The sequence below is a fragment of the Limanda limanda genome, chromosome 6, assembly GCF_963576545.1.
Source record: "Limanda limanda chromosome 6, fLimLim1.1, whole genome shotgun sequence".
NCBI classification, from domain to species: Eukaryota; Metazoa; Chordata; class Actinopteri; order Pleuronectiformes; family Pleuronectidae; genus Limanda; species Limanda limanda.
The window spans coordinates 25,331,182-25,358,309 of NC_083641.1; the positions used below are offsets into that span (position 1 = coordinate 25,331,182).

General features: G+C 41.4%; 2 protein-coding genes and 1 long non-coding RNA gene across 3 annotated transcripts; 2 read left to right on the top strand and 1 right to left on the bottom strand.

Annotated features, from left to right (window-relative positions):
• The first annotated feature begins 1,755 nt into the window (after positions 1–1,755).
• On the top strand, positions 1,756–20,953 carry zgc:153184 (uncharacterized protein LOC751652 homolog). The gene is made up of 6 exons (XM_061073228.1): positions 1,756–1,921; positions 15,927–16,013; positions 16,180–16,248; positions 17,014–17,082; positions 18,196–18,402; positions 20,016–20,953. Exons 1-6 carry the CDS (start codon positions 1,916–1,918, stop codon positions 20,448–20,450), a joined length of 873 nt encoding a protein of 290 aa, XP_060929211.1. The 5' UTR covers positions 1,756–1,915; the 3' UTR covers positions 20,451–20,953.
• Positions 19,135–22,642, bottom strand: LOC133003478 (uncharacterized). The gene is made up of 3 exons (XR_009678286.1): positions 22,456–22,642; positions 21,482–21,540; positions 19,135–20,457 (listed from the first exon to the last, which is right to left on the bottom strand). It is a non-coding gene; the product is annotated as an uncharacterized LOC133003478 (long non-coding RNA).
• LOC133003477 (TPA-induced transmembrane protein) lies at positions 22,454–27,053 on the top strand. Its single transcript, XM_061073229.1, has 6 exons — positions 22,454–22,843; positions 24,093–24,176; positions 24,403–24,526; positions 24,652–24,812; positions 26,175–26,245; positions 26,347–27,053. Exons 1-6 carry the CDS (start codon positions 22,775–22,777, stop codon positions 26,543–26,545), a joined length of 708 nt encoding a protein of 235 aa, XP_060929212.1. The 5' UTR covers positions 22,454–22,774; the 3' UTR covers positions 26,546–27,053.
• The last annotated feature ends 75 nt before the right edge of the window (positions 27,054–27,128 follow it).

The following is a 27,128-nucleotide window of genomic DNA, read 5'->3' on the forward strand; positions in this document are numbered from 1 at the left end:
TAAATTACTATAGACAATGAAAATAATGATTTAACTCCACCTGACTATTGACACATGGGTGCATATAAGAATATTCATTATTTTATTATCAGGTAGAACATGTACTTGCTAAATATCTAAAGATAAACGCAATATAAGTTGCTTATGCAAAGCAGAGTTAGACTCAATGTCTTTTCTACAGTGTTGTAGTGAGAACCACACTCACACAGCCTTCAAAATAAAAGTACAAATGGCTGTAAACATTGAGTGGAACTCTAGATATAAAATGTGGATCATGCACTGTGTGTGTGTATTTTAAAGGTGTAAGAAAAATGTAAGATCTGAAAGATTAAATGTAGAAGTTTGTTTGTTGTGCAAAAAGAACTCAGTAAACCCTGTTTCACATCTGGCCTCGTTTCAAACCCTGATGTCACAGCAGGTGTTTTCCATCAGCTGGAAAAGACTAAAAACACGCGGTGACATCAGTGAACGGGTTGTGGCTGAAACATGTTGGAGAGTTTTATCTCTTCGAAAGCAACGTTTCTTTTCCCACTGTGGCATCGTGTGGTCTGATTGGTGAAATAGCTGATTTCTGCTCCACTGTCCAGTCACGTTTTCAGGCTGATGATTTCTGTTTCTGATCAGCGGCAAGAATATATCCAGTTATTTTACCTTTTAAATGTTTCAGTAAAACCTAAATAGAGCACAAAGCTCTGCCAAGGACCAACAGTCCTCGTAAATTCCATCAAGCTGCCCGAATTGTACACAATTGATATTAGTTAAATATATTCCATCAAGTTCCATGAATTATTCAGAGGAAAATGGTGAAAAAAGCCTCTACACTGCAATGTTAGAGAAACATGTTCTGAGTTTGCATGTTATCAGGACCCAGATAGAAGGAGTGAGGTGATATTAACTGGCCGCAGAGGGCAATGACACATGTTGGCCATTAGCAGAGCTGAAGTGTCGTAAACTGTAATGATGATGAAGAGAAAACCTGCTGTCATTGTAAACAATGAAAAAAACAAGGGTAAAATGTTCAACAGTCACCAAATTTCACTCACTCAGGGATTCATTCTATTATGATTGTTGAAGTATTCTCGTAGAAATCCACGAAAATGATTAAAAAAAAGGAAATATCTCACAATTTTAAAGACCGTGATATAATTAAATTCCTGGTTCCGCACCAAAATTGAAGGGGTTCTTCCCTGAGCCATGCTGCATCCTTTCACAAAAGAATTCATGATAAAAACATAACCTCCTCGACGGATAAATCCCAAGATCCAACTGAAGCTGCAACAAATTGCACAAACTCATATCAGTCCATTGAATATACCAGATTAAAAAAAAAAAATCGAGATCCATTCATAATTCTCTGGGAAAATCCTGAAGATCCTGGATCTGTCCTCAAAGTTTCTGTAATTTTTGCGTAAACAAACTAACAAAGAGAGAGATGGGGGTGAAAACATAACCTCCTTAATGAAACTAAGTCTAATGCTGAACGATCATTACAAAGGTTGTAGAGGCTCCTCGTACTTTTCTTGTTGTGTTGTTAAAATATATAATTTCTAATTCCAAGCCAACCAACCTGGGAGGGAAAACCTCAAATAATTTAATACCTCAAATACTTAATGGACTCGGATATGCGTTCACCAAAACGTGCATTTTATTTTGAAACTCTTGAGCAGAAGTAGTATATGTCCCTCCCACAGACTTGACAGTGAGCCGAGCTGTGCGTAAAACCGGTCTGCTCCTCTGGCGTCTCCTCCTCTGGCGTCTCCTCCTCCGGCTCCTGGCTGATGGATGTGCCTCCTCCGGGCTGCAGATATAAACACGGAGCTCTAGCGGACTCGTTCAATCCAAGAGCCAAACACACAGGGAGGGAAACAAGTGAAGGAAGCAGCAGGAGGAGAAGATCTCTGGCGCATTCCCCAGGATGGAGGTAACTAACTGACCAACTGGTAACTGACTGAGAAACCACTGGAGCGAGTGTTTTCATCCTGTGGTTCTGTGCAGCAGCAGAGTGGTGGAAATTAATTCATCACATCATAGAGCCTCTGTTATTACTGTCATATGTTCTACAGGAGCTTCAAACTGTGTGAGCAACTATTTAAATTATTGTTATGTTAATCTGGCTCGAGTCAATACACGAAACAGTGTATACACGTGTAGTTGTGTTGACTTCTAACAGTGAAAAGTCCTCATAGGGTTAGGGTGTAAAGTTGCATGTGGTCATATGTTTACAAACTGTGTGTGTGTGTGTGTGTGTGCGTGTGTGTGTGTGTGACATATGACCAATATCCTATCAATTACAAAACTATGTATTGTAATGTGAAACCCCGTCAAAGGATATTTATACGTATGTATGTATGACATTTATCTTTATTTGTCAAATAACTAACTAGATGCATAGTATATAATGTAATTTTAATATATATATATATGTGTGTGTGTGTGTGTGTGTGTGTGTGTGTGGGTGTGTGTGTGTGTGTGTTAAACTAGATGCATAAGTTATAAAATGTAGTATGTAAGTTAAACTCTGTTGAAGGGTGTGTGTGTGTGTGTGTGTGTGTGTGTGTGTGTGTGTGTGTGTGTGTACATACATATAAACACACACACACACCAAACTAAATGCATGAGGTAATTGCATAATGTCATTTTAAACTCTGTTAAAGAATGACTGCATGAGTGTGTTTCCTTAGGGTGCAATGGTTCTGCTACACACACACACTCTCACTCACTCACTCTAACATACACACACACACACACACACACGCACACAAGTCTCTGCTTCTCCTCCGGCTGATATGCTTGTGTTTCTCAGTCACGCCTTCATGACCACGACGAGAGAGGAAGTGGAGCCGACAAAACATCTGTCACAAGCTCCCATTACCATGAAATAATATCAAGTGATTATTCTTTACTATAAGAGTCAATCTTCAGATTATTATTATTTTGCCCCTTTGCTGAAAAAAGCTCCACTTCCTCTTCCCGGAGGCCAGACTGTCTTTTACCGACTTAAGCTAAAAATAAGAGAAAAGTCCTGCGTGGTCTTCGTGCTATAAGCAGCCCGACTTCTTCTACACATGTTTTTCTCACAGGTTCCTCCTCCCTTTTCCCTTTTCCCTCAGTCTCTTAACATCACTCCCAAGTATTTCATGTCATGTGGCCCATAGGAGCAGAAACGCCCATTTCTCTTTTCCCACAGCCCACGAGGGATCACAGCAGTAATCTGCCACAGAATCCCCCTCGCATACTTTCACCACTGAAACTTTACGACTCGCGTGTGTTTTGGAACAACTCGGCTTGAGTTCACGACTTTATTCATCTTTCACTGTTTGCCAAAATCCAGAAAACAGAGTTTGGACTTTCCCCTGAAATCTGGCAAAGATGAAAGAATGATGAAAAGAGAACGAAGGGGAATCTCTTAGTTTCTGGGAGATGAAGCTGTTATGAGAGAAAACCCTGAACTTGAGGGCGAGAGCAGGTTCAACTATTATTTGTTGAGTTCTGCTTTTTTTGGACGAAGTTTGCAAAAACCAAACTCGAATCTCACAAGCTCAGTTTTCATGATGAGAAGTTAGATAGAAACCCTGCCACATTCCGAGTCTGCACAGTAGCAAAGTCAGTCTTACCTGTCGTCTATGACGCCTCAACCCATGTTTATCGCATTAAATAGCTAATTAAAAACCAAACTTTCTGGAAAGAATGAACATGGAGGAGTTGGGATTTATGACAAATATTGAAGCCAGCCACCAGGGGGCGATCAAGATGCTTTGGCTTCACTTTTGGGGAGCTATCATGTCGTCCATCTTCATAAACGGGCTATAGTAAAGATGGACGACATGACAGTGCAGCCAAATCCTCTTGATCCCCCCCTGTGGTATAGGTAGTAAACCCCATCTCCTCCATGTTGGTAAATGGGACACGGACCAAACTAAAAAGTCAAAAAACACGTTAAATACATTATTCTTGAAGATCGGATCTCACACTGATGTTCGTGTTTCTGATAAGTTTGGTTTGTGTTATTTGATGCTTTTAAAAACAGGAGGAAGCCGATCATTATTGACAGCTTAGACTAACCCATGATTGGTCGAGCACATACATTAGCTCCAAACCACGAAAACTACTGCACAGACTCTGGCTCCAGATTCAGACCAAAGCACAAGATGGTGGCGCCTGTATCCATAACATTTAAGCTTCGATTCGGGAGGAAGTGGCGACCAGTCGTCTCTCTTTATTTGCAGTCCATGGTAAAATATCTGATGATCTTTGGAAGCCGCAGTGATTTTATTCATTCTTAAAAACCAGAAGTAAAACCTGTGGACAGTCTGTGGTCTGTCAGTAGCTTCCTGTTGGTTATTTTGGTTTGAATCCACTAATGAAACCAAATCAGTTTTGACAGGATCTTGCAACATCGCAGTTTATTGCAGCGGTTTGCTGCCGCAGCTGAGGATGGTTTTGCCTGTTTTTGATTTGTTCCTTGTCACCTGTTTTCATCTGTGTGGAGTTTGCATGTTCTCTCGCCACTTCCTGCCACAGTCCATAGACACGCAGATTGTGAATGGTTGTTTGTGTGTGTACGCTGGGTGCACCCCACCCCTCGGCTAGCAGGACACTGAAAAGATGAGCAGTGTGGATGCTTGTTGTGCTGCAGCCTCATCTTGTATCTGGATGCAGCATTTGGCCTAAAGCTCCTGTAAGCGAGCGAGGAAGTGGCTGTAAAGTGCCGCTCGCTGTCACTCGCCCCGCTTCAGCTCTACGCTCTGATGACCTCACACACTTCAGTCTGAGCTGCGTGTTTCCAGCTTCAGGAAAGAGACGATCATGTTCGCATGCCTCAAGCAAGACCCAAAACGAGATGGAATCATTTTATATATTTTGTTTTACTGTGTTGGAATGACGAAATAGATGACAAACTGGAAATTGTGTGCTTGTGTGTACTTACACAGTGTGTGTGTGCACCTGAGGGTGTGTACTGTGTGTGTGTGTGTGTGGTGGGAGGGTGGTGGTTTTCCTCTGATGGAAAACCAACACAGCCAGAGGAGAGGAGTGAGTATATGGGTTCCACTTGCCAACCATATGGTGAGCACATTTATTATGTAATCCACAGTGAAGAGTCCAGTGTGTACCAGCCAGTCATGACTTAGTGTTTTCCTTGTTTGCTTTAAACCAGTATTATTATCATTATTATTATTTATAACCAGTTGTGGAGGAAGTACTCAAACATGCTACTTAAAGGGGGCGGAGCTTTGACGAAGGGACGACAGGGTAGGTAGGATCTTTTTTGGTTTTTCCAGATTACCAACTCCAGCTTTATGTAAAAGTACGAGTAAATAGACTAGTGTTGTCACGATACCAAAATTATGACTTCAATACTATACCTGCCAAAATATCACGATACTCGATACTTTCGATACGATACCACGAATACGATACAATACCACAAATACGATACAATACGACAAATACGATACGATACCACAAATACGATACGATACTGGTATATTTATCTATGATAGTAATAAATAAAACATCTGTAAGGTTCCCTTTTTTACCAGCTTGTTCCTGCCCAGCTTTTTGAACACTTAACAAATGGCATTCATATTAGTATTAGCCTACAGAAAGATATTAATGAAAACTACATGGTGACAATAGACAAATATTTACTCAATTGAAAGTAAAAGTACCACATTAACTTTCCTACTAAAGTAAATGTAAGTACTCCCCAAAAGTAGACTATTACCTAATGCAACATCATTAACTGTGTCTACTATTTATTCTGTTCTATTTTATTAAAGAATGTTGCAAAAGATGCTATTGAAAACATTGTTTATATATTTATTAATATGAGCTGATTCTCAAAGATGGCCTCTGTTATCTGCCTGCTCTGATTGGATCAATTGACCAACTCCTCTCTCGTTATACCTTTTGAAAATGTATAAAAACAAAGTGAACATGTAACTCAATGTAGTGGACTGGAAATACAGATATTTGCTTATTTGGGTAGTAAAGCAAAACATGTACCCAAAAGTAAATCTACATAAGTACAGTCACTAAGTAAATGTACTGTGTAACATCTCACCACTGTTCATAACCAGTATTTCTACTGTGTTTGTTGAACAGTGCATAATCCATGTACAGCCGTGGCCAAAAGTTTTGAGAATGACACAAGTATTGGTTTTCACAAAGTGTGTTGCTTCAATGTTTTCAGATCTTTTTATCAGAAGTTACTATGGTATACTGAAGTATAATTACAAGTGTCAAAGGATTTTATTGACAATTACATTAAGTTTATGCAAGGAGTCAATATTTGCAAGACCTCTGCAATTCACCTTGGTATGCTGTCAATTAACTTCTGGGCCACATCCTGACTGATGGCAGCTCATTCTTGCATAATCAATGCTTGGACTTTGTCAGATTTTGTGTGTTTTTGTTTGTCCACCCGCCTCTTGAAGATTGACCACAAATTCTCAATGGGATTAAGGTCTGGGGAGTTTCCTAGCCATGGACCCAAAATTTTGATGTTTTTTTCCCCGAGCCACTTAGTTATCACTTTATCCTTATTGCAAGGTGCTCCTTCATGCTGGAAAAGGCATTGTTCATCACCAAACTGTTCTTGGATGGTTGAGAGAAGTGGCTCTCCGAGGATGTTTTGGTACCATTCTTTATTCATGGCTGTGTTCTTTGGCAAAATTGTTAGTGAGCCCACTCCCTTGGCTGAGAAGCAACCCCACACATTAATGTTCTCAGGTTGCTTTACTGTTGGCACTGCACAGAACTGATGGTAGCGCTCACCTTTTCTTCTCCAGACAAGCTTTTTTCCAGATGCCCTAAACAATCGGTAAGGGGATTCATCAGAAGAAATTTCTTTACCCCAGTCCTCAGCAGTCCAATCCCTGTACCTTTGGCAGAATATCAGTCTGTCCCTGATGTTTTTCCTGAAGAGAAGTGTCTTCTTTGCTTCCCTTCTTGACACCAGGCCATCATCCAAAAGTCTTCGCCTCACTGTGCGTGCAGATGCACTCACACCTGCCTGCTGCCATTCCTGAGCAACCTCTGCACTAGTGGTACCCCGATCCTGCAGTTGAATCAACTTTAGGAGACGGTTCTGGCGCTTGCTGGACTTCCTTGGGCGCCCTGAAGCCTTTTTAACAATAATTGAACCTCTCTCCTTGAAGTTGTTGATGATCCAATAAATGATAAATTCAGGTGCAATCTACCTGGCAGCAATATCCTGGCCTCTGAAGTCCTTTTTGTGCAAAGCAATGATGACTGCACGTGTTTACTTGCAGGTAACCATGGTTAACAGAGGAAGAATAATGATTTCAAGCATCACCCTCCTTTTAAAGCTTCCAGTCTGCTATTCTGTCTAAATCAGCATGACAGAGTGATCTCCAGACTTGTCCCCATCAACACTCTCCCCTGTGTTAACAAGAGAATCACTGACATGATGTCAGCTGGTCCTTTTGTGGCAGGGCTGAAATGCAGTGGAAATGGTTTCTTGGGGATTAAGTTCCTTTTCGTGGCAAAGAGGGACTTTGCAATTAATTGCAATTCATCTGATCACTGTTCATAACATTCTTGAGTATATGCAAATTGCCATTATAAAAACTGAGGCAGCAGACTTTGTGAAAATGTATATTTGTGTCATTCTCAAAACTTTTGGCCACGGCTGTATAGTGTCCCGATCTTGTCCGAGCTGACCATTATCAGTGACAAGGGACCTCTGCTGGCGTCTGCTGACCCTGTATCTGAAGCTCCATGTGTTTCGATGCAGACTGAATTGTTCACTCTGTCCCGAACGTAAAGCCAACATACACAACCAGCCGTGAAGCTCGGAGGAATGTCTTTAGTCTGTTCTCTTAGTCTCAGTGAGGATATGGTCGGATCTCATTGTGCAGCGCTTGTGAATTAAATAAACCATCTTCTTTTCATAGTTTATATTACATACGATTCATTTATAAGTTAGTGATCCAAGGGTTTCTGATCCGAGTCCTGATTCGATAAGTCTGATGAAGAGCAAAACCACCATAGTCACAACTTAGATTTCACCCATGTTCCCCTGTGTGTGCCATTTGTGTTTGCGTGTTTGTGCGTGTGTGTGTTTGGCTTTTTGGTGTAGTTGCAAAAACATTCGGAAAACAGACGCAGACAGTGGGAAGTGGGAATTCGCTTTCTGCAGAATCTTCATATTTTCTCTTGTCAACACCGTTTCACAACATATTTGGTTTCCGTGGTGATAACAGTAACAACGTGTAAAGCAAAAAAGTGCTTCGGGCAAAAAACGAACCATGTGAGCAACAGTTCATCAAAGTATCTCACAGGAGAATCTTTGTGGAGTTTGTCACCGGTTGTGGTTGTTTTCCAGTTATTGGTTCCATAGAGTTTAGAAGTGAAGGGATATGAACTTGTGTCGGCAGCTGAGGGCGATAACACATGTTGTAAAATGTGCTGATGAAAGATGAAGAGAGAACCTGCTGTCGATGTAAATAATGCAGCTTTCAAAAAACATAAGCTGCACCAAAGTTCACACTCATCAAAATCACTTCCCCTAAATATGCCAGATTTTGTCATAAAGATCTTTGTGTTCTTCTGTGAAATCTGTGAAAATCTAAAGAAATGCAACGTCAAAGAAAGTAGAAATGCTGGCTATGTCCCATCCTTTGGTTAGTTTCGATACAAGAGATTTTTGCTGACGAACAAACCCACTAGAACGTCCCTCAGCAGAGTTCATGGTACTTCTCCTCCTTCAAAAATCCAGTATCGGCTGGAACATGTATGTAACGAGCAGCTCATTAGATGATCTGTGAGATAAATGCTGAAACACAGAAATGCTGACTGAGGCGTTTAAATTGTCCGTAAATGGTCTTAATCTAAAACCATCGATATAAAGTATTGTACTGGCAGAGCTGTCATGTGGGAAACTAACTCACTCTGGTTTACGGGCCGTATTTAAATCTCTGCTCCGTCTTAAACCACTTTGTGGGGTTTTGTGGGCGCCTGGCTCGTTGCACCTTTACGACCAATCAAATGCTTCGTAAAGCCTCTAACTGCTTCAGCTGGTTTTTTGTTTTCTTTTATTGCAGATTGGTTGTTGTTGTTTTATTTTTTTAAGCGTCGTTATTGTTAGCTGCCGTCACGGGGACTCACACTACATATTGTGTGTTATCAGGGAGGATGTTGCGTCAGGTTCGGCCTCGGTTGGGTTTCAGTGATATGATGATTTTTAGCAATCCCTCAGCTTTTGTGAGAGACTAAACTCGAACCCGTCATGTCAGCGTGGACTCGATGGGGAGGAGCATGTTTTCACCACCGAGGCCGGTTGGGTCCGAGCAGGTCAATTGTCTGACGTGTCGAATTATTTTGGCATAAAGTGCACGAGCGGCAGATTCATTGAGACAAAGTCGAACCAGGCAGAGGAAGTGGAAACTGCAAAAATAAAATATCATGACTTTTGAACCTGCTTCCACATCTCCCTGCAGAGCAGTTAACCCGTTCAGCCTCTTCTCAATGTAACACGTGTCTTTCTCTCTATTTCTTTTCTTGGCAGAACGGAGAGCAAACACAATTACTGCTGCAAGCTGCGTGTACTGTGCATGGGCCAGTTTATCAAATAACAGGTTCTGCATATTTGCTTGAGGCTGTTTGTCAATATTTATCACATCCCAATCTAGATAATGAATATTTCTGATTTCGTTCTCTGTGTTTGATTCATTCTGGTGATGCAAGGAGGCAGGTGCATGCTGCAAGTCTAGGCGCGTTATAAACCCATTTATCTTTTGGATCAACTACTGGGTGAAATCAGGACCATGTAAGAGACCAGAGACACGTTCACAATGTTCGTGGAGTTTCTTGGAATCTGGAAAACGACCTGTGACCTTCTCAGTTTGAGAACCTCGAGTTTTCAGATCCTTAAGGAAAAAGTGCATGATGTAAAAATGCCGAATTGATGTAAAAGCACGTAGATAAAAGGAAAATCTGGCAAATGTAGAAAAGCATTTAAAGTAAAATCACTCATAATGAAGAATAGAGGTAGAACGGGTGGTCCACTAACCATAAGGTCGGTGGTTCAATCCCCGGCCCCTAAATTCTCTACACTGTAGTGTCCTTGAATTGCCTCTGACGGCTTTGCCAGCTTAGAGAAAATGCTGCACATAGATGCACTAAGAATGTTTGTATCGCTAAACTGTACTGTAAAGTAAAATAAATACACATTTACTAATGTTATTTTAGTTTCCAGTTTATTAGGTACACTTAAAACAACAGTCCTGTAATAAATCCTGCAACTGTTTTACATGGATTTAACGTTATTTGTCTGGTTTTTGTTTGGATGCTGCAGTTTGTGATGCAGTTGAACTTTACTGAATCAATCAGACTCTTTCAGAGTCTTGTCACTTTTCTCTGGAGGCCTGTTTAATTTTTCTCCGCCCCTCAGTTTGTTGCACCAGTCTGCAGCACCTCCCGTTTCCCATGAGGCAGCGGCGGGACGAGTGCGCCCGTCTACCTCACCCATCAGACTGAGGCCCTCTCCGGTCCACTTCTGCACACACACACACACAACACGGGAAATGAAAACATCCACACAGGGCCAGTACGGGTAGTGGAAAAGTGAGATATATTCAGATGAGGTCTGGCCCAGAGACACATCATGTTTTCCTGGAAAGGCAGCGAGAGGGAAGGTGCCTGTCGGCTCTCGTACCTTTTTAACAAGTGAAGGCCGAAGGGAGTCGCTCACTGGACTGCTTTCCCCTCCTGGCAGAACATGCAGAGTCATGAAAACACTGGAAACTGAGCCCATCTCGCCCGGTGAGCTTAATGAACAAGATTCTGCTGAACAGCTGCGCTTCTGTGCGAGTTATTTATCTTACATTCACAGATTTCCACGATGCTCAGCTTAGGAGGATTGAGGGGTGAAACAGGGAGAAGAGGTTAGAGATCCCGAGCCAGGCCTCATCTTCATCAGCTCCGTGGTAGATCACACGGCCTGCTGCTCTCTGACCGTTACATCCAGCAGATATGTCAGGATTTACTGGGACGTATATCATGTGCTTCCTCCGCTCTGCCTCTGGAAATAGGACACGGGAGCAGACAAGAGTTGGCTTTGTGCGATCTGCTGGTCTCTGCGTTGTGCCGGTCATACATCAGAACTCGTGTCTCCGTACGCAGACTGGAAATTAAGATTTTCAGGTGTGGTCATGTGCCCAGTCAAACCACACTGGAGGTCGAGACAGTTTCTTTAGCAGCAGTGTGGCTGAGAATAACCGATGACTGTCGGACTGTGTGTGGCACCTCCAGATGACTGCAGGAGGAAAATATTTGTTATATAGACGTCTGCACAGTTGTGTGTGTGTGTGCTGCGCTCCAAGTGAGTTGTGAAGTTTCCCAACTGGCCTGATGGGGATTCAAACCAACAAATTCTCTCATCGATGAGAGTCGAGTTCATGCGTCCGCCGAGGCCGAACCGCCCCTTCCATGTAACTTTATTACACAAGTTCAATGTTAAGAGCAGAGTTTAGATTCTTCTTTAAGTCTTCTAAACATACCTGATGTTCCTCATCAAGGTCCCGGAAAATTCCTCTGGAAAATTAGTGAACAAAATGAAATACTCCCAATCTCGCATGTTAAAGAAAGTGCAGAACCAATATGAACAGGGTTTTTTTTGGCCAACGTCCCATCCTTTTACCAGGTTTCATGAAAATCTGCTGTGTACTTTTTGGATCATCATAAACCAAGGTGCTTTACAGTACAGTCTTTGCCATTAACCCAAATATGTGCATTTATGTGCAGCACTTCTGGGTTCATTCTATTACCCAAGGACACTTTGGCATACAGAATGGAAAAGACTGGGATCTACCTGCCAACCTTCGGGTTAGAGGACGACTGCTCTGCCCCTCAGTCAGTGGTTTTATAACCTTAACGTGATATGATTTATCATAAAGGATCGAAAACATTCCTGGATTAATTAACATTGTATTTTTTGTATTATTTGAAATTCACAAATTGTATGGCCTCCTCTCAGGCTCCATCCCTTCACCATGTTTTGCGTAACTGTCAAAGAGCGCTCACCTCTACCGAGGCTAAGATAGAAAGAAATGACTGGATCCACCTGTTTTCCATTTCATTCTTCTTTTGAACATAGTACTTGAAGAAGTTTGCTGTTTGAGCTTCGACCCAGAGCCTGTTTTTGAAAAACCACGATCACTTGGGGGAAGGCTTTGCTTCAAGCAGCTTCTTTATTTTGTTTTTATCGTCTCCTTGTTTAGACATGACCAACTCCTGTATGCTAGATTACAGTATGTGCTCAGATGTGGTTCAGCTTATCCAGAGACGCTCTCTCTGAGGAGCTGAGGGGGGGTTACAGAGCCGAGCTGTGAGGCTCTGGGGCTTTTTCCCAGGCTGAGGGCCCCAGAAATAGCGTCTGCTCTGCTCCTCTCCTGCAGTGAACCACAGTTTCCCACTCGTCCTGAGAGCGTGGGGTCCCAGCTGAGTTAAACGCCGTCCTCATGTCCGACCAGACGCCTTGTATGGCTCACTGAAGAATAATCCACCTCTTTCGTCATCTCCCTGAAAACAGTTTGTGATATCTGGGGACTTCAACTGAGAGAAAAGGATTTTTGCACAAAACAAAGAGTCCTTTTATATATAATACAGTACATTTTGGTTATGGTTGCTGCTTTCAAATCCTGTTTAAATGATTGTAGGTAATAAACTAACCAAAGAAATTCAAAAATACACCTCGTTAGCCATTTTCAGACGTGAAATGAGTCTTGTTGTGTTTCCAAGTTGACGTCTTTGTCCATTTTACATCCGTCACGTCCTAAAAACGTCATCATCTCTCCAACTCACCTACAATTAGTTAGTTCTTGTCTCCTATCGTCTCACAATCGACTATCTCCTGACCTTTTACCATAAAACTTCCCAGAGAATGTCAAAGCTACTGACTCGGACCTTCACGTTCTTTCAGCCGCGGAGGTTATTTCAAGAGAACATCCGGAGTTCAGTGCATGTCTGAAAGCAGCGTTAGCCTTTTTTAAAACATGAATAAAACAACGTCTCCTCTGTGCTTGGTCATTGTTATAAGTCAGGGAGGTATTTGCATTGAGTCCGACGTTATTTTGATTCTGCACAAGAAGTTCATTAAAGATAAGGGCTCGCTGAGAGAGGACAGATACTAAGGACATTAATCTGAAATAACTTCTACACCCACTTATCCCTGATGGAGCCTTTTGAAACTCTCAATTCATTAAAGTCACTTTTGCAAGTAACTGATAAATGTTTAAAATATGGAAAATATAGTCTGCGCTGTACGTGACCAAGTTCCAGAGGTTGCCTTCAACATAGAAATTTAAAGTTTTTTACTCCATAATTACGTTTTAAAGTTATTAAATCGGAGATTTAATAACTTTAAAAGGGTGATTATATTTTCAAGAGTTTCTTCCTGTGTCATTTAAATAAAGTTTAAGAATAGAAAAATTCAACCTTTATTCGCACCCAAAACAACTGAGCAACAATTGAACCAAAACACGCTCCACTTCCTCTGCCTGCAGTGTCGAGACTCCAGTTCGAGCTGTGAGGAGGTTTTTTGTTTTTCCAAGACAGGAAAGAGTTAAAGAATTAGAGGTTACGAAGTGACTGTGTGGTCCCTGGTGATTACTGTTTATCACGGATGTGATAAGAGAGCTCAGGAACAAGGGGCCTGGGATGTGGATTCAGACTCAGGGACGCAGTGACAGGGGCGGTGCTGTCATACGTTTGGGTGGAGGGAGCAAGGAGGTGAGGTCATGTTGAGGAGGAGGAGGGGAAAAGAATAATAAAGTGTGTGATTAAAACGTGGAATGTGTGTGTGAGAGAGATCCGTGTTTCCGTGGGTGACGGCTCAAACTGAGAAGAGAGGGAGGGAACTGAGGGGGCGAGCCCAGGAAACATGACAGGATCCACAGGGGAGATTTTAAGTGCGAAAATAAAAGCAGGATGAACGATATGACAGTCCCCCAAAAAGTGAGGCCAAATCCACTTAATCGCCCCCTGTTGGCCGGCTGAGGTATAGGCCCTGTCTCCTCCACGTTAGCAAATGAGACATGGTTGATACATTTGGTTTTAATTAAGTTATTTGATGCTGAACACAGGGTGAAAGGTCGTGATTGACAGCTTAAGGTTCATCTATGCTCAACGTTATATACGTCTAAGCAAACGGACAGAGACCTCTGGGCATACACGGTGTTAATCACATCTGTATTTGTCTTAATAAGCTTATGGATACGGAAGAAATGGAAGAAACGGAGCAGTACCACGGGAAATCATTGGGGGGCAGTGTAGCCAGTAGTTAAAGGAAGGAGTTTCCACAGTTGCAGAACTTTTTGAGGAGACACTTTGTGAGCCGGCTGGAACGGCAGCTTTTGACTCTTTGGTCAGAGGTTAATTGATGGAACCTCTTGTGTCACATCCGCGATGCAGATCAGTCCACAGTGACACGATGCATGAGACTGAGAAGCTGTAAACAAACGGCTCGGCCCATTTTCACCTCCCAAATACCAGATCCTGGAGAAACCGAGAGACACTGGAGGCTTGTTTTCAAGGCTGACGCTGGTTGCACATTCCGGGCCGGCAGCGTCCAGCCAACTTATCGCACAGGCCGCTGATACGTGGAGTGAGTCAGTGGTCATCAAAGGGCAGCGTGGACGAGGGATGTTTAGCAATCAGCTTGGGAATGGTGGGAGAGACGGAAAGTGGACGAGCCAAGACGTGATAACAGCGCGAGGCTGCGAGGACCGGTCCGTCCTGTCAGATGCTGCGGAGTGATGCTGAGCAGCTGTGAAGAGAGAGAGAGAGAGAGAGAGAGAGAGAGAGAGAGAGAGAGAGAGAGAGAGAGAGAGAGAGAGAGAGAAGCTCACTTCCTGTGTCCAAACCCTCAGAAACCCTCTTCTCAGTTGGAAGAGAGACGAGTTCCTCCAAGGACGGAACTGAACAAACTGTTTTTTATATATATATATATATCGACCCTCTGTTTCTCAATCTGTCTGCGTCTTACTGTCGAGAAGAGGGAAGTGAAACTTACTCTTTCTGAAAACACGTGCTCGTTCAGCTGCCCTCTGCACATTCTTATAGAAACGGACACTTTCCATTTCAAGGCTGAACAAAAAGAAATGATCTGATTTAAAAATGCAATCAACTAATTTCCCGTTGCACATTTACAACATTTTCTACTTTCTGTAGTTGTGGTCACTTATTTGAATTAAAATTACCACATTTTAAAGCAGAACATCTTGGCCATAGCATATTCTTAAGTTTCTGAGGATGCTGTTTAATATCCTTTCTCTCGCCATCTTTAGAATTCAAAGCATTGATGTTAAAGTTTATGTTTATTGTGCAAATATTGAAGCACAGATGTTAATTTCTCATTTTGATTGTGTTGATTATTGTGTGTTGAACGTCTGTATTTTCTCACATGTCCGTACTTGATCTCTATTGAGCCAAAAAAAGGGTTTTATTTTATAGAAATATGATGAAATACGATAAAACCTAATGAAAACTTTGTAATGCTTTGTTAATGCCTTCTCTATATGAAGATGATAACTTCATATTTATTGGATATACCTGAAAAAGGTCCTTGATCATAATGTTAAATGAAATGTTCTTTAGAAAGAGTGCGGATGTTTCTTCTTCTTAATCTGTTGGTTCTAAAAGTTCTCAAACCTCAGTCAGTATTTAAAAGTGTCACAGATGCACTTGGGGAGTTTGTATCGTGAATCTTTTAAAAAAAAATTCCTCAAAGTCAAACCTGGAATCCTTCAACTAAAGTGTTCGCACCTATATTCCACATATGTATCCTTAACTCATGGGAGGCACTGCAATATTTGAAATTGTGACACTGTGTTGACAGACTGTTAGTAACTACAGGATATGTGTTTTTCAGTAGTTTTATTGTCTGTTTTCTGTTTTTCCAGGAGGATTCTCCATCCAAGCCGTCTGTGGCCGAGCTGGCCGGAAGGTTCAAAGGTCACATTCTACCAATGCCTGCCACAAATGACGAGGTATGCTTCTTTATTTTGATCCTGCGTGTAACAGTATCCATGCAACAGTGAACAAAACAGCATGTCGAACAACACGTTGTTTTTTACATCGTAAATGTTCTTGCTTAAAATAGAGTGAAAGCACACAGGCTGCGTGTGTTGACAGATTCCATTTCTTGTTTTCTAGTCATTTCGAAGACGACCTCCGTGTTCCCTGAAGTTACCAAAACAAAAAGATGACAATGAAGAATCAGATGTGAGTATTTATTATTTTGTTTTATTGACCCATGTGCCGCAAAAGGAAATCCCCGGAAAACAGACACCGATTTGTTTAATTCAGATTTTTATTGCAGCACAGTAGACAGTGTATTAAATCGGCAATTTTATCTATTTCTCTGCCTATTATGTCTGTCTGCATGACACACTGTGAAACCACACAAAGAATATTTGCATGACCGGACGAATCCATCACAAGTTTGCGCGATGTCTCAATGTTACTTTCACCGATGTTCCAATACAGATACTAGCATCGAAAAAGTGTCTGATACAAGCAGCAGAGCAGGCAAATCTCTAAAGTATGTCACCCAGATAGAACTACAATTTCCTTTTTTCTGTTTATCATCTTGAATCCAGAGAAAACATAGGTGCTCTCTTGCCAATTTGCTGTTTCACCCGGGTGTCATGTTTCCATCACTGCTGATAAGAGCCTGTGTCTGCAGCAGTGTAACTCGAGCTGAGAGTGAATTACGATTGAATTGTTCCCACTGCAGACAAAAGACAGACATTAGTGGGTGTTTGTGAGTTTTTTGACCAGTGAAAAAGGGGCTTTAGCTATTTGTATTTAATATATCTTGTAGTTTGTATACCTTTAGGACAGTACCAGTATGTCCCAGGATGTCAGTGCACATTATAAACTCATTAAAGCAACACTTACTCTGTTCAGCCTCTTTTCATGTCTTCAAACTGCTGATTTTGTGAATCTATCTTTGTGTTTCATTTACTCTGGTCTGTTCTCCTGCAGAAAACTCTTGTCTCCCCAAATCCCTTTAAAATCAAGATGAGGAACTCGTCCATCATCGAGAAACTGCAGGTCAGTGCATCTCGCAGCTCGCGGAACATTTTGTGATGGGAAATGAGAAACAAAACAGCCGCTGGTTCACAGATGATGTTATTAGAGGGCGTAGAATGAAATCAGGGTTTTATTTCTCATGAGGAGGTTGAGATATATTTGAAGCATTACTGCCCCCTACTGTCCACTTCCCTCTGGTGCGTGAGCTGCTCACATGCTGAGAGATGAAGGGGAAGGGCTTCTTGTCCCTGATGCCACCATCTGCTCAGATTAATGAGCTAATGGGATCACTCAGCCACTGGTGAGGCTCCAAACTCGCCACCGTCGAGTTCCGTTAGTTAGCAGTTCACACGGTGGGCAGCCATGGGACAAAAGGGCTGCCGCTTCTCCCTCTTCCTCTTCTCTCCGGTGCAGGTAGGACACTCGACTTTAAACCTGAGCTGTGGTCGGGTGCCACCGCAGGATTCTGTGTAGACTGAATGTTGACAGCTCTTGTTTATGACACTTAACAGGGAATTCCTGGACATGAGAGTTTTTAAAACAGGAAAGTGAAAGGTTCTAGCAGAGCAACAAAGTCTGAACTCCTCATAATGAATTGGAAATGAATGAAATCCAAACTATAATTGAAAATAATCACACCAAGATTAATTATATTATATAATCTCTGCCTTCCCCTAATGTTTATATTATGTGTCCTATAATAAAGTGAGGCCTCGGTTGAAGTAAACTTGATTCTCTCATCTTAGGTTTGTTGTATATTAAGTGCAATTCTTTGCAAAGTAGTTTTCTTATAATAAAGTTTTATTCAAGAAAGTTAAAGGTACTAGCAGAGCAACAAAGTCTGAACTCATCATAATGAATTGGAAATGAATGAAATCCAAACTATAATTGAAAGTAATCACACCAATATTAATTATATCCCATAATCTCTTCCTGATTATAGTTGTCCTATAACAATGAGTTCTTGGTTGAAGTAAACCTGATTCTCTCATCTTAGGTTTGTTGTACATTAACTGCCATTAACTGCTATTCTTTTCTAAGTTGTTGAGTTATAATAAAGTTTTATTCAAACATAATGTCAGAGAGAGGAGATTATAGTGCCAAGGCTCCAGAATCTTCTCTTCCACCCTTCAGGCCAACCTCGCCCTGTCACCCACTTCTCTCCTGCCTTCGCCCAAGAGCCCCGAGGTGAAGCTGCAGCCGGCGCCGAGGTCGCCCCCCCCGCCCGGCAGCCCCACGCTGCGGCCCACCCTGCGGCCCTCACGTCAGTCCAGCGAGGAGGAGGAGCCCATTGGCTTCGAGGACCCGCCTGAGGGAGCCCCCCTGCCGAGCTTCAACAAGGTAAACACATGGACACGGCTTCACCCAGATGGTTTCATATGCTTGGTGTTGTCCTGTGTGATTAAATGTGAGCTGTTGACACGTTGATGGCACCTGAAGTGTTTTCACGCGCGATTCGCCAAATGCTCCGTGACATCACAGCCGGACACGTGGTCCTCACACCCGTTGACGCGTTTCTCTGTGGGTGTCCGGCCTCTTCTGTGTAAGCAGGCCTTAGATAAGCTTGTGCAAGGTGCCACTGTGGAGCGTGAACGCCTCTGCAGTGGAGGATTGAGGATGTAATCCCCTTAGCCTAGTTAAGAGTCCCTGCAGGTTCCATCTTGTGCAACGCTCTCACGCATATGCTGATTGGTCTTGGACAGTGACCAGAAGTCCTTTTAACCACACAAATTAACTAACGTTTAACATAATCGGTGCCAACCTGCCCACCATCCAAGAACTGTACACCTCCAGAGCAGTGTTGCCACAGTTACTTTGAAAAAGTAACTTAGTTACTTTACAGATTACTTGATTTTAAAAGTAACTAAGTTAGATTACAAGTTACTTGATTTTAAAAGTAACTAAGTTAGATTACAAGTTACTTTATTAGTTACATTCAGAAGCTGCCAACAACACCCCCGTCGCCTCAACTTAAAAAGGACAACCGGTTTTGCCAACACTCACTTTATTAGAAGTGCATTTTTAACAGTAACGTACACAACAACAATGTACAATGTATCTCCTGACATTTTTAGTTGAACTTAAAAACTATTTCCTGAAAAAATACATGTTTTTATAAAAATAAAATAAATACAGTCTTTCTTGACTTCACTTAACATAAATACTTGTTTTTCTAAAATAAAATAAAGACAGTCTTTCTTGACCTGACATATTTAACTGTTAACACTGTAATGGCAAAACTTACTATTTATGATCTACATTGTTTATAAATGTAACTATTAAATTCTTTTCAACATGTTTTATGAACATTGTACCTGTTGTTCACAGCATTAGAGAAGCAAGGAGTGGTTTTACAAAACAAAACAAGAGTATAACACCACATGTAGGCTGATATCATGTCTACATGTGTAACTTTGGCCTAATCTTATGTTGTTATCGCATGTAATGAGTGAAACAGTGGAGTGGGGCGAGTGGTCCGCACCAGTTCTCAGTCAGCTGCAGGCGCCAGCCTCCCCTCTGGGAGGCGCTACAGATCTCTGTTTACCAAAACCTCCAGACTCAAAAACAGTTTCTTACCCCTTGCCGTCTCACTTCTGAACAGCCAACCCACTGTGGCACTGTGCAATAACCCTGGATCTTTATAAATACCACTGTAAAATGACTCCCCGAATTATATTTTATCCTAATTATATTTAAATATATTTATTTACTTCAACCCTACTGTATCATACTGTTTAATATTTATCCCTGCAATTCTTTTCTTCTTTTTCCTAGACTATCGTACTGTTTGTATTGTATTGTTTTATTTTGTGATGTATATTCTGTGCCAGCACACTGAGAACCACTTCACCATGTCAAATTCCTTGTTTGTGTAGACTTACTTGGCCAATAAAATCTGATTCTGATTCTGAATTGAGAATTGACACTTGCTTTCATAACTTTTTCCCATGCAGACTCGTGCACGCCTGTCATTCAAGAGACGCCCGCCCACGAGGCAGCACAGGAGGTCAGCCGGCGAGGAGGCGGGGGTCCTGGGGGGCGGCGGCCCACCCCCGTGTGAATTGAACAGTCCAAACGAACATGGGGACAGGGAGGAGGTTTTCCACAGCCCGGCCGAGGAGGATGAATGTGGGCTACCGGGCAGCCTGGAGGAAGACAAGGACATGGACTGTGAAAAGACAGAGGACCAGGTAGCAAGGAGGGACCCCGACAATGAGGGGGATCCGAAGGAGGAGCAGGAGGAGCAGGAGGAGCAGGAGGCCCGACTTGCTGAGGCTTTGGAGGAGGAGCAGCCACCTTCAGAGCTTTGCCCAGCTGAGCAGATAGAGGGCAGCGTGGAGGGAGAGGAGGAGGAGAGGCCTCACCAAGAAGGAAACAAGGAACTGTGACTGTTTACTGTAAGAGAGAAAGAGAGAGAGAAACAACCAGATGTCTAAGTTATTCAAAGCTTTGTTTGAGAGAAGTTCCTCTTCTTTTAAGTGTCTGTTCTGTTTTTAAGTCCCTCTCCAGGCCGTGTATAGAACAGGTCTATAAACACTGGGGAGTATATGATGAAAGCAGCTGGAAATAAGCATCACTGTTGAAACTGTGTCCAACGATCAGAAAAGACATTGTTATATACACGGAAGAGGAAGAATATCTAGATTTATACTTATTTAGATTTCATAGCAGATTATAAAATGTCCAGGCTTCATTCAGAATCACTCTCACTTCAGTTTGAAATTATATACTGTTTTGTTTTCTTTTTGATCGGTCGATATCTCTGCTTGTGTCCTATTTTTGTATACAGTAAAAATATTTAAATCACAGTTTTACTGTGGAGCGGCCGAGGACCTCAGAAGCTATATACATAGAAATGTTAAGAAAATAAACATCTTCCTTCTTATGTAAAGAAAACCTCATGTTAAACTTATTTGTCATCATCTTTTTGGGGGGTTTTGTTGAGTCATTACAGGTTAAACTGTATCTTTAGTTAGACTGTGTATTAAGAGGAATAATGCAGCTCTTGAAAGTGAATCCAATCCAACTTTATAAGGCACTAAATGATATCAATAGAGCAAGATGGCAGCAGCCGTGTTTCCTGGTATTTTACCTTGATTCCATCACAACAGGAGGAAGTGGAGACCCATCGTCCATCTTTATGAACAGTTTATGGTTAGAACAGATGATGATAAGTGATTTCTGTGTCTGTGTGTGTAAAACTGTTTCGTTACAGCTGCTCCTGTAGCTTTTGCAAATCATTATCATCAACACTTCTTCAGTCTGCACACACGGGGCCTTTTGAAACCAAAAGCCTAGTGGTAAACATTGAGATTATGAAATTATTTGTGTGAATATGTGTTGAATGATGTGTGTCTACGTCCACCCTGCGATGCATGAATGGAAAGATGGGCGAGTGAATCTTTGTTGATATATTTACCAGAAGGACGTTGGTTCAATCCCTGGCTCCTCTAGTGCCAAAGTGTCCTCGGGGCAATTCTGTGGTGATACAAACATCACTGTATGAAATGTGACTTGAACTGTAAAGACTGATAAGACTAGAAAAGCTCTATATAAATACTATACAGTGGATGTCTAGATACTAAGATACTTTATTGATCTGTATTGATCATTTGCACTTTGTCGGCCTCTAGATTATGAACTGTGCAGAACTGTGACAGCGGTGTAATGCACATCACCTCTGTCGCCTGTAAATGCAACTTACTGTAAAACCAATCAAGTTTCAGTGTGTAAGATTCAGGTGATAGGATCTATTTGCCGACATTCAATATAAAATAATCCTAGTGATGTTTCATCTAAATTGTACAAATTGTTGTTTTCTTTACCCTAAAATGAGCTATTTATATTTAAATACTGTATATTAATGCCAGGAGCCATGTTTATTTACAGTAGCCCAAACATAATTTTTTATGGCATGTTTGGAAGGGGGGGAGGGTGAGGTGAGGGGGTGTTCAGCTGCAATATGATACTTCACCACTAGATGTCGCTGAATTCTACACACTGAACCTTTAACTGCTGATTTACAAGCCCACCTTTGTATATACGCCCGTATTAACGGTTTTAATCGTAAAAGTGTATCAGTATCAATGGGCATATAAACACATTTCTTTAATACAAAAATATGTATCGAACGAAAGGTCAGATACAATGATGGCAGAGTTTTGGTATGTGAAGAAAATAACGCTGAGTCATCAAAGGTATAATGAAGGAATTGGCGAAATATCCAGACGATTAAACATAACTGTGCAAATATAATCTGAGTAAACAGCCAGTGGCAGCCGTTTATGAACCATCCACTTTGCCAGAGTCAATATTCAACAATAAAACCCTCCAGATGTTTACCTGAAGGGTGGGGGGGCGGGGGTGATAACAGTATAGGTATGTGAAACGCACCTTAGACATGTTGCTCCCCGGGACACCTCCTCCTGACGTCAGAGACCTGCTGCAGGACACACCTGGAGGAGGAAGAAGGTTCAGGTCGAGGAGTCCAGTCCACCACAAAGTGTCCAAGTCTCTCAGGGTCTCTCCGGGGACACGTGTCCTGTCCTCACCGTCCCGCTGGTCACTGAGGATTTAAAGACCCTTGTCCCCGCGGCTGGGACGTTCGAGTCCTGCGGGACATTCCGGTTTCTGTTATAAAAACTAAGTGTGTAGCGCTGAAGACTTCCGGGTTTTCGGCGTCTCCTGTGGCAGCAGAAGACAGAACAGAGACATGGACGAGGACATCGAGCTGAACCATCTGAACCACAGGGAGGCACAACTCGATCCTGCTCATCAACCAGTGAGTTATATGTATATAATATGTGTGTTTATTATATATATCTATCCTTATATCATATATATGTGTGGGTGGTTGATTGTGTGGGTGTGTAGGTGTGTGTGTGTGTATTCTATCTATCTATCCTTATATCATATGTATGTGTGTGTGTGTGTGTTGGTGTTTGTGGGTGTGTGTATTCATATATGAGAGTTATATTCTATCTATCTATCCTTATATCATACGTGTGGGGGTGTGGGTGTGTGTGTGTGTGCACACACACACACCCACACCCCCACACGTGTGTTCATATGTGAGAGTTATATTCTATCTATCGATCCTTATATCATATATATGTCTGTCTTTGTGTTTGTATGTGTGGTTTTGAAAAGAATTTAATAGTTACATTTATAAACAATGTAGATCATAAATAGTAAGTTTTGCCATTACAGTGTTAACAGTTAAATATGTCAGGTCAAGAAAGACTGTCTTTATTTTAATTTAGAAAAACAAGTATTCATGTTAGTTTTATTCTATCTATTTATCTTTATAATATGTGTGTGTGTGTGCCTTCATAAGAGAGATTTATATTCTATCTATCTGTATTCATCTATCTATTATGTCTTTTGTGTGAGTTTATATATACATATATATCTACATACACATACTGGCAGCCATATGTGTATGTTTACACATTCGACATATTAATCCGAAAATGTATCTGAGATCTGAGGAGTCTTTAGATCTGTATCACCCGGTTTAGTGATACTCTGATGTTCACGGTGATAATATATAATATTTGATCGATACAGACAATATTAATGAATGAATGTAAGATTGAAACTAATCTGTAGTCACGGGTCAGTGTACCGTTCATCATCATCGTGGTCATCGTGGTCATTGTGGTGATATTTAGCCTTTGACAGTAATATGTATTACAGTATCATGTGATGGAGTTAACTCCTGATGCAACAGATAGAGAGGCAATAAAACAAAACAAGTATTTTAATGTAAACATACGTAAAACACATCAAATGTATTGTGCCGATCAACCAAAGTAAACTGAATAAATAGACATTTTCATTTTTGAACAATTTTTGTGTTCCAATTATTACGTTAGTGTTAAATACATGTTCATTTATAAATGTATGTTTTCAACTGTGAACAACAACATGATATTATCTTTAGACGATGGATCAACGCTCTTCTGTCAAATGAATAATTCCCTTCGTAGCAAAGGGCTGAAAGTGAAAGTGTGTTTCTGTTTCATCAGCTCACAGGAAATGGAGCCGGTTTGCTGTCAGGTCGTGCAGCAGAGGATGAAATGGACGTGGGAACTACTTACACTAATGGAGAGGTATGAAGCATTTTCTCCTCCGCTGAGAATAAAAGGAAGTGTTACTGTTATCTGGTGAAAACTCCCTCTGTTATTTTCCCATCAGTCCCGAGCAGCTATGAATGACCTTATGTTGATATCGTGGTTTTCAGGAAACCGCTTCTAACTTTGGGTTGTGTGTCATTTCTCAATAACTTAACACGATTGCAAACCATATTGTGACAAAATAATGTGAATCTGTTTCTAGATTAGCAACAACGTCCGCAGGATTAAGAGAGAGCTGAAGGAGAATGTCAAACCGTGGATGGTCATTGCCGCCATCATTGTTCTCATAGTAGCTGTGATAATTCTTTCAATTGTGATCTGCGCAGGTAAAGTTTTATTTCAACTGGTCTTTTATAAAAAGCGTGAGATTATGCTTTGTGTATTAGAAGAATAAGGGAAAGTGAGAATACCTCAGTTTTGAGGTCTTGATATTTTTTTTATCTCTGAGCAGCGACTCAGGAGGACGTGGACGAGAAGTTCGACCGGTCGTCGTTTGAGATTCCTCTGCGTTTCAACGGGAGCTTCCAGCTTCCTAATATGGTCTTCACTGAGGAGCTTTTCATCCTCTCCTCCAATGAAAGCCAAGCTCTGACAGCAGAGCTTCAAGAAAAGGTTTGGCCAATCACTGTATTCCCTGAATTTCAAATAACGTATTTAATCCAATCGGGTTGTATGTCCAGTGGGGGCCGAAAGTCTGAGACCTTCTTCTTTATTATTTAGAGAACGGGAAATCGGTCTCAGACTTTGGGTCAAATATATGATTGTAGTATAATTAACTATATATTTGCAAATGTACAAATATTATAGGATTGGATGATTCCTCCTTGGATTTGATTTTTATTGCATTCATTGTAACGCAGGTAGAACACAGATATTAACATCATGAATAGTATATAACTAGAAGGACGCTGAGTAGAGCACATTCCTCTGTCAAGACCACATTTGAATTCACTAGATCCACATTGTTAACTGGATCTGGACCTAATTGCACAAACTCTTAAATATCAGTCCCCTAAATATGCCTGATATTGTTCTTCATCAAGATCCATGAGTTATTTCCTGGGACAATTTCAGGAAAACGTTCTATCTCGCAATTTCAAAGAAAGAATTCCTGGATCCATCCACTGAATCGAATCCTCATCAAAATGTTATTGTTTTTTTATTTGTTGCATCTAATCCATCCAGTTGTCTGTGTGTAATGTTGCCGTCAAACAAACCAACACAGATGAAAACACAACCTCCAAAAACCATTGTGCACAGTAAGGCAGAGACTTTACAGTAATATATAGTTCTTCATGCGAAATGACTTAAAAAGCCACTTTCATTATTATTTTGCAAATGAAAATGAAAGTGGCTTAATGATTTCAATCGTAGTTTGTTTGTTTTACTTGGTGGAAGAGTGAAATATGGGCCAAGGAAGAATTAAAATCACTTTCTTTAACATTTTTAAATAAGAAAATGAAAAAATGTTAGTTAATCTCTCAGAAAATGATTGATGGATCTTGATTTGTTTAAAATCAGCCATGTTCAGGGGACTGATATCTATGAGTCTGTGCAGTTTGGTGCAGATCCAAATAAAAATCTGGATCTATAGTGAATTTAACTGTGGTTTCAACAGGGGCTGTTAGTGAAGGAATGTGTGGTGCACTGAGGGCCCTTAGTTGTTTAAAGGTTTAGAAAATAACAATCTATTAAGCTAAGGTACTTAGTATTTACTTAGTAACTGTAGTCTTATTTGTTGTAATATAGTGAGAAAGTTGCGTCGCTGGCGGCTGAATATTATTTGTGTTTTACTTGGAAGTGGAGGCTTGAGAAACCACAGAGAGACTGAGCTTAATCCCTCGAGTTTCTTCTCTCACGGGGAATTCGAAATTGAAATCGCTCTGCAGCAGACTGTGAGAGAATTGAAAGCAGATGAGTATCAACCAACTCTTTCTCTCTCATTGTTTGCATGTCCCAACCTGCCGCACCCAGCTGGCTGACCTTTACACCTCCTCCCCTGCTCTGGGACGATACTTCTCCAAAGCCGAGATCTATTCCTTACGGTAACACACACCTCACTTCATCTACACAATCAGCTGCATTAAGCCACTTGTCTATTTGTCTGTTCTTTAAAGGGAAATGTTTTGTTTTACTCTCGGCGCAGGAACGGATCCATCATCGCTGACTACGAGCTGACGTTCCTCCTGCCTGAAGAGCAGCAGGGTCAGCTGAGAAACTTCACCCTCAGCCGGGAGATGGTTTACAACGTGTTCAGACAGTTTCTGTACGACCACGAGTCGGAGGATTCTGCTCCCACCTACATCGATCCCCTTTCCTTGAACATGTTTGGAAGACTGTGGTGACGGAAAAACAAACCTGCTCAGACAAACATCACCGGAGAACCAGAGGATCCGGTTTCCTGTGGGATTGAAGTGGGACGGTTCACCGCCCACAGCTCTGTGGTTTTCGGGAGCGTGTGATTTCTCAGACGTGCGTGTGACTTTTCCAACGAATGTGTGGAAATATCGCAACGTTAATCATCTTCACAACAGGAAGCTACATGACCACAGTCACACAAACTCACAGGGTCATATGAATGATCACAACTCCTGTAGACTTTGAAGAATATCAATAATGAAACCAATCAACACTGCTGCATTCATAGAGTAATATAAATACATGCAAAGTGCCAGTTACATCATCAGGACTTTGTGTTTACATGTTATTACTGTGTGTTACTGTGCCTTGTTTAAGTGTATTCATCACAAGAGTATTGGTAAAAATATCAGGGTTATGATCACTTTAATTTAACGTGTGATTATATTTGTACATAAATGTTTTACACAAAGTGTGTAATCATACAAGTGTTAATATTTGCATGTCTGTGCCATTCTTCTGTATGTGGAGAATTTGCCTTGAAAGTAGCAAACACTGTAGGAAAATCAG

What these genes read in the sequence shown, in the direction of transcription:
- zgc:153184 (XM_061073228.1), top strand. An exon ending in ATGACAATGAAGAATCAGAT is followed by an intron (nt 16,249 to 17,013) that starts GTGAGTATTTAT and finishes GTTCTCCTGCAG; the next exon opens with AAAACTCTTGTCTCCCCAAA. An exon ending in CCATCATCGAGAAACTGCAG is followed by an intron (nt 17,083 to 18,195) that starts GTCAGTGCATCT and finishes TCCACCCTTCAG; the next exon opens with GCCAACCTCGCCCTGTCACC.
- LOC133003477 (XM_061073229.1), top strand. Translation starts at nt 22,775, where the DNA reads ATGGACGAGGACATCGAGCTGAACCATCTGAACCACAGGGAGGCACAA. An exon ending in TCGATCCTGCTCATCAACCA is followed by an intron (nt 22,844 to 24,092) that starts GTGAGTTATATG and finishes CTGTTTCATCAG; the next exon opens with CTCACAGGAAATGGAGCCGG. An exon ending in CTACTTACACTAATGGAGAG is followed by an intron (nt 24,177 to 24,402) that starts GTATGAAGCATT and finishes ATCTGTTTCTAG; the next exon opens with ATTAGCAACAACGTCCGCAG.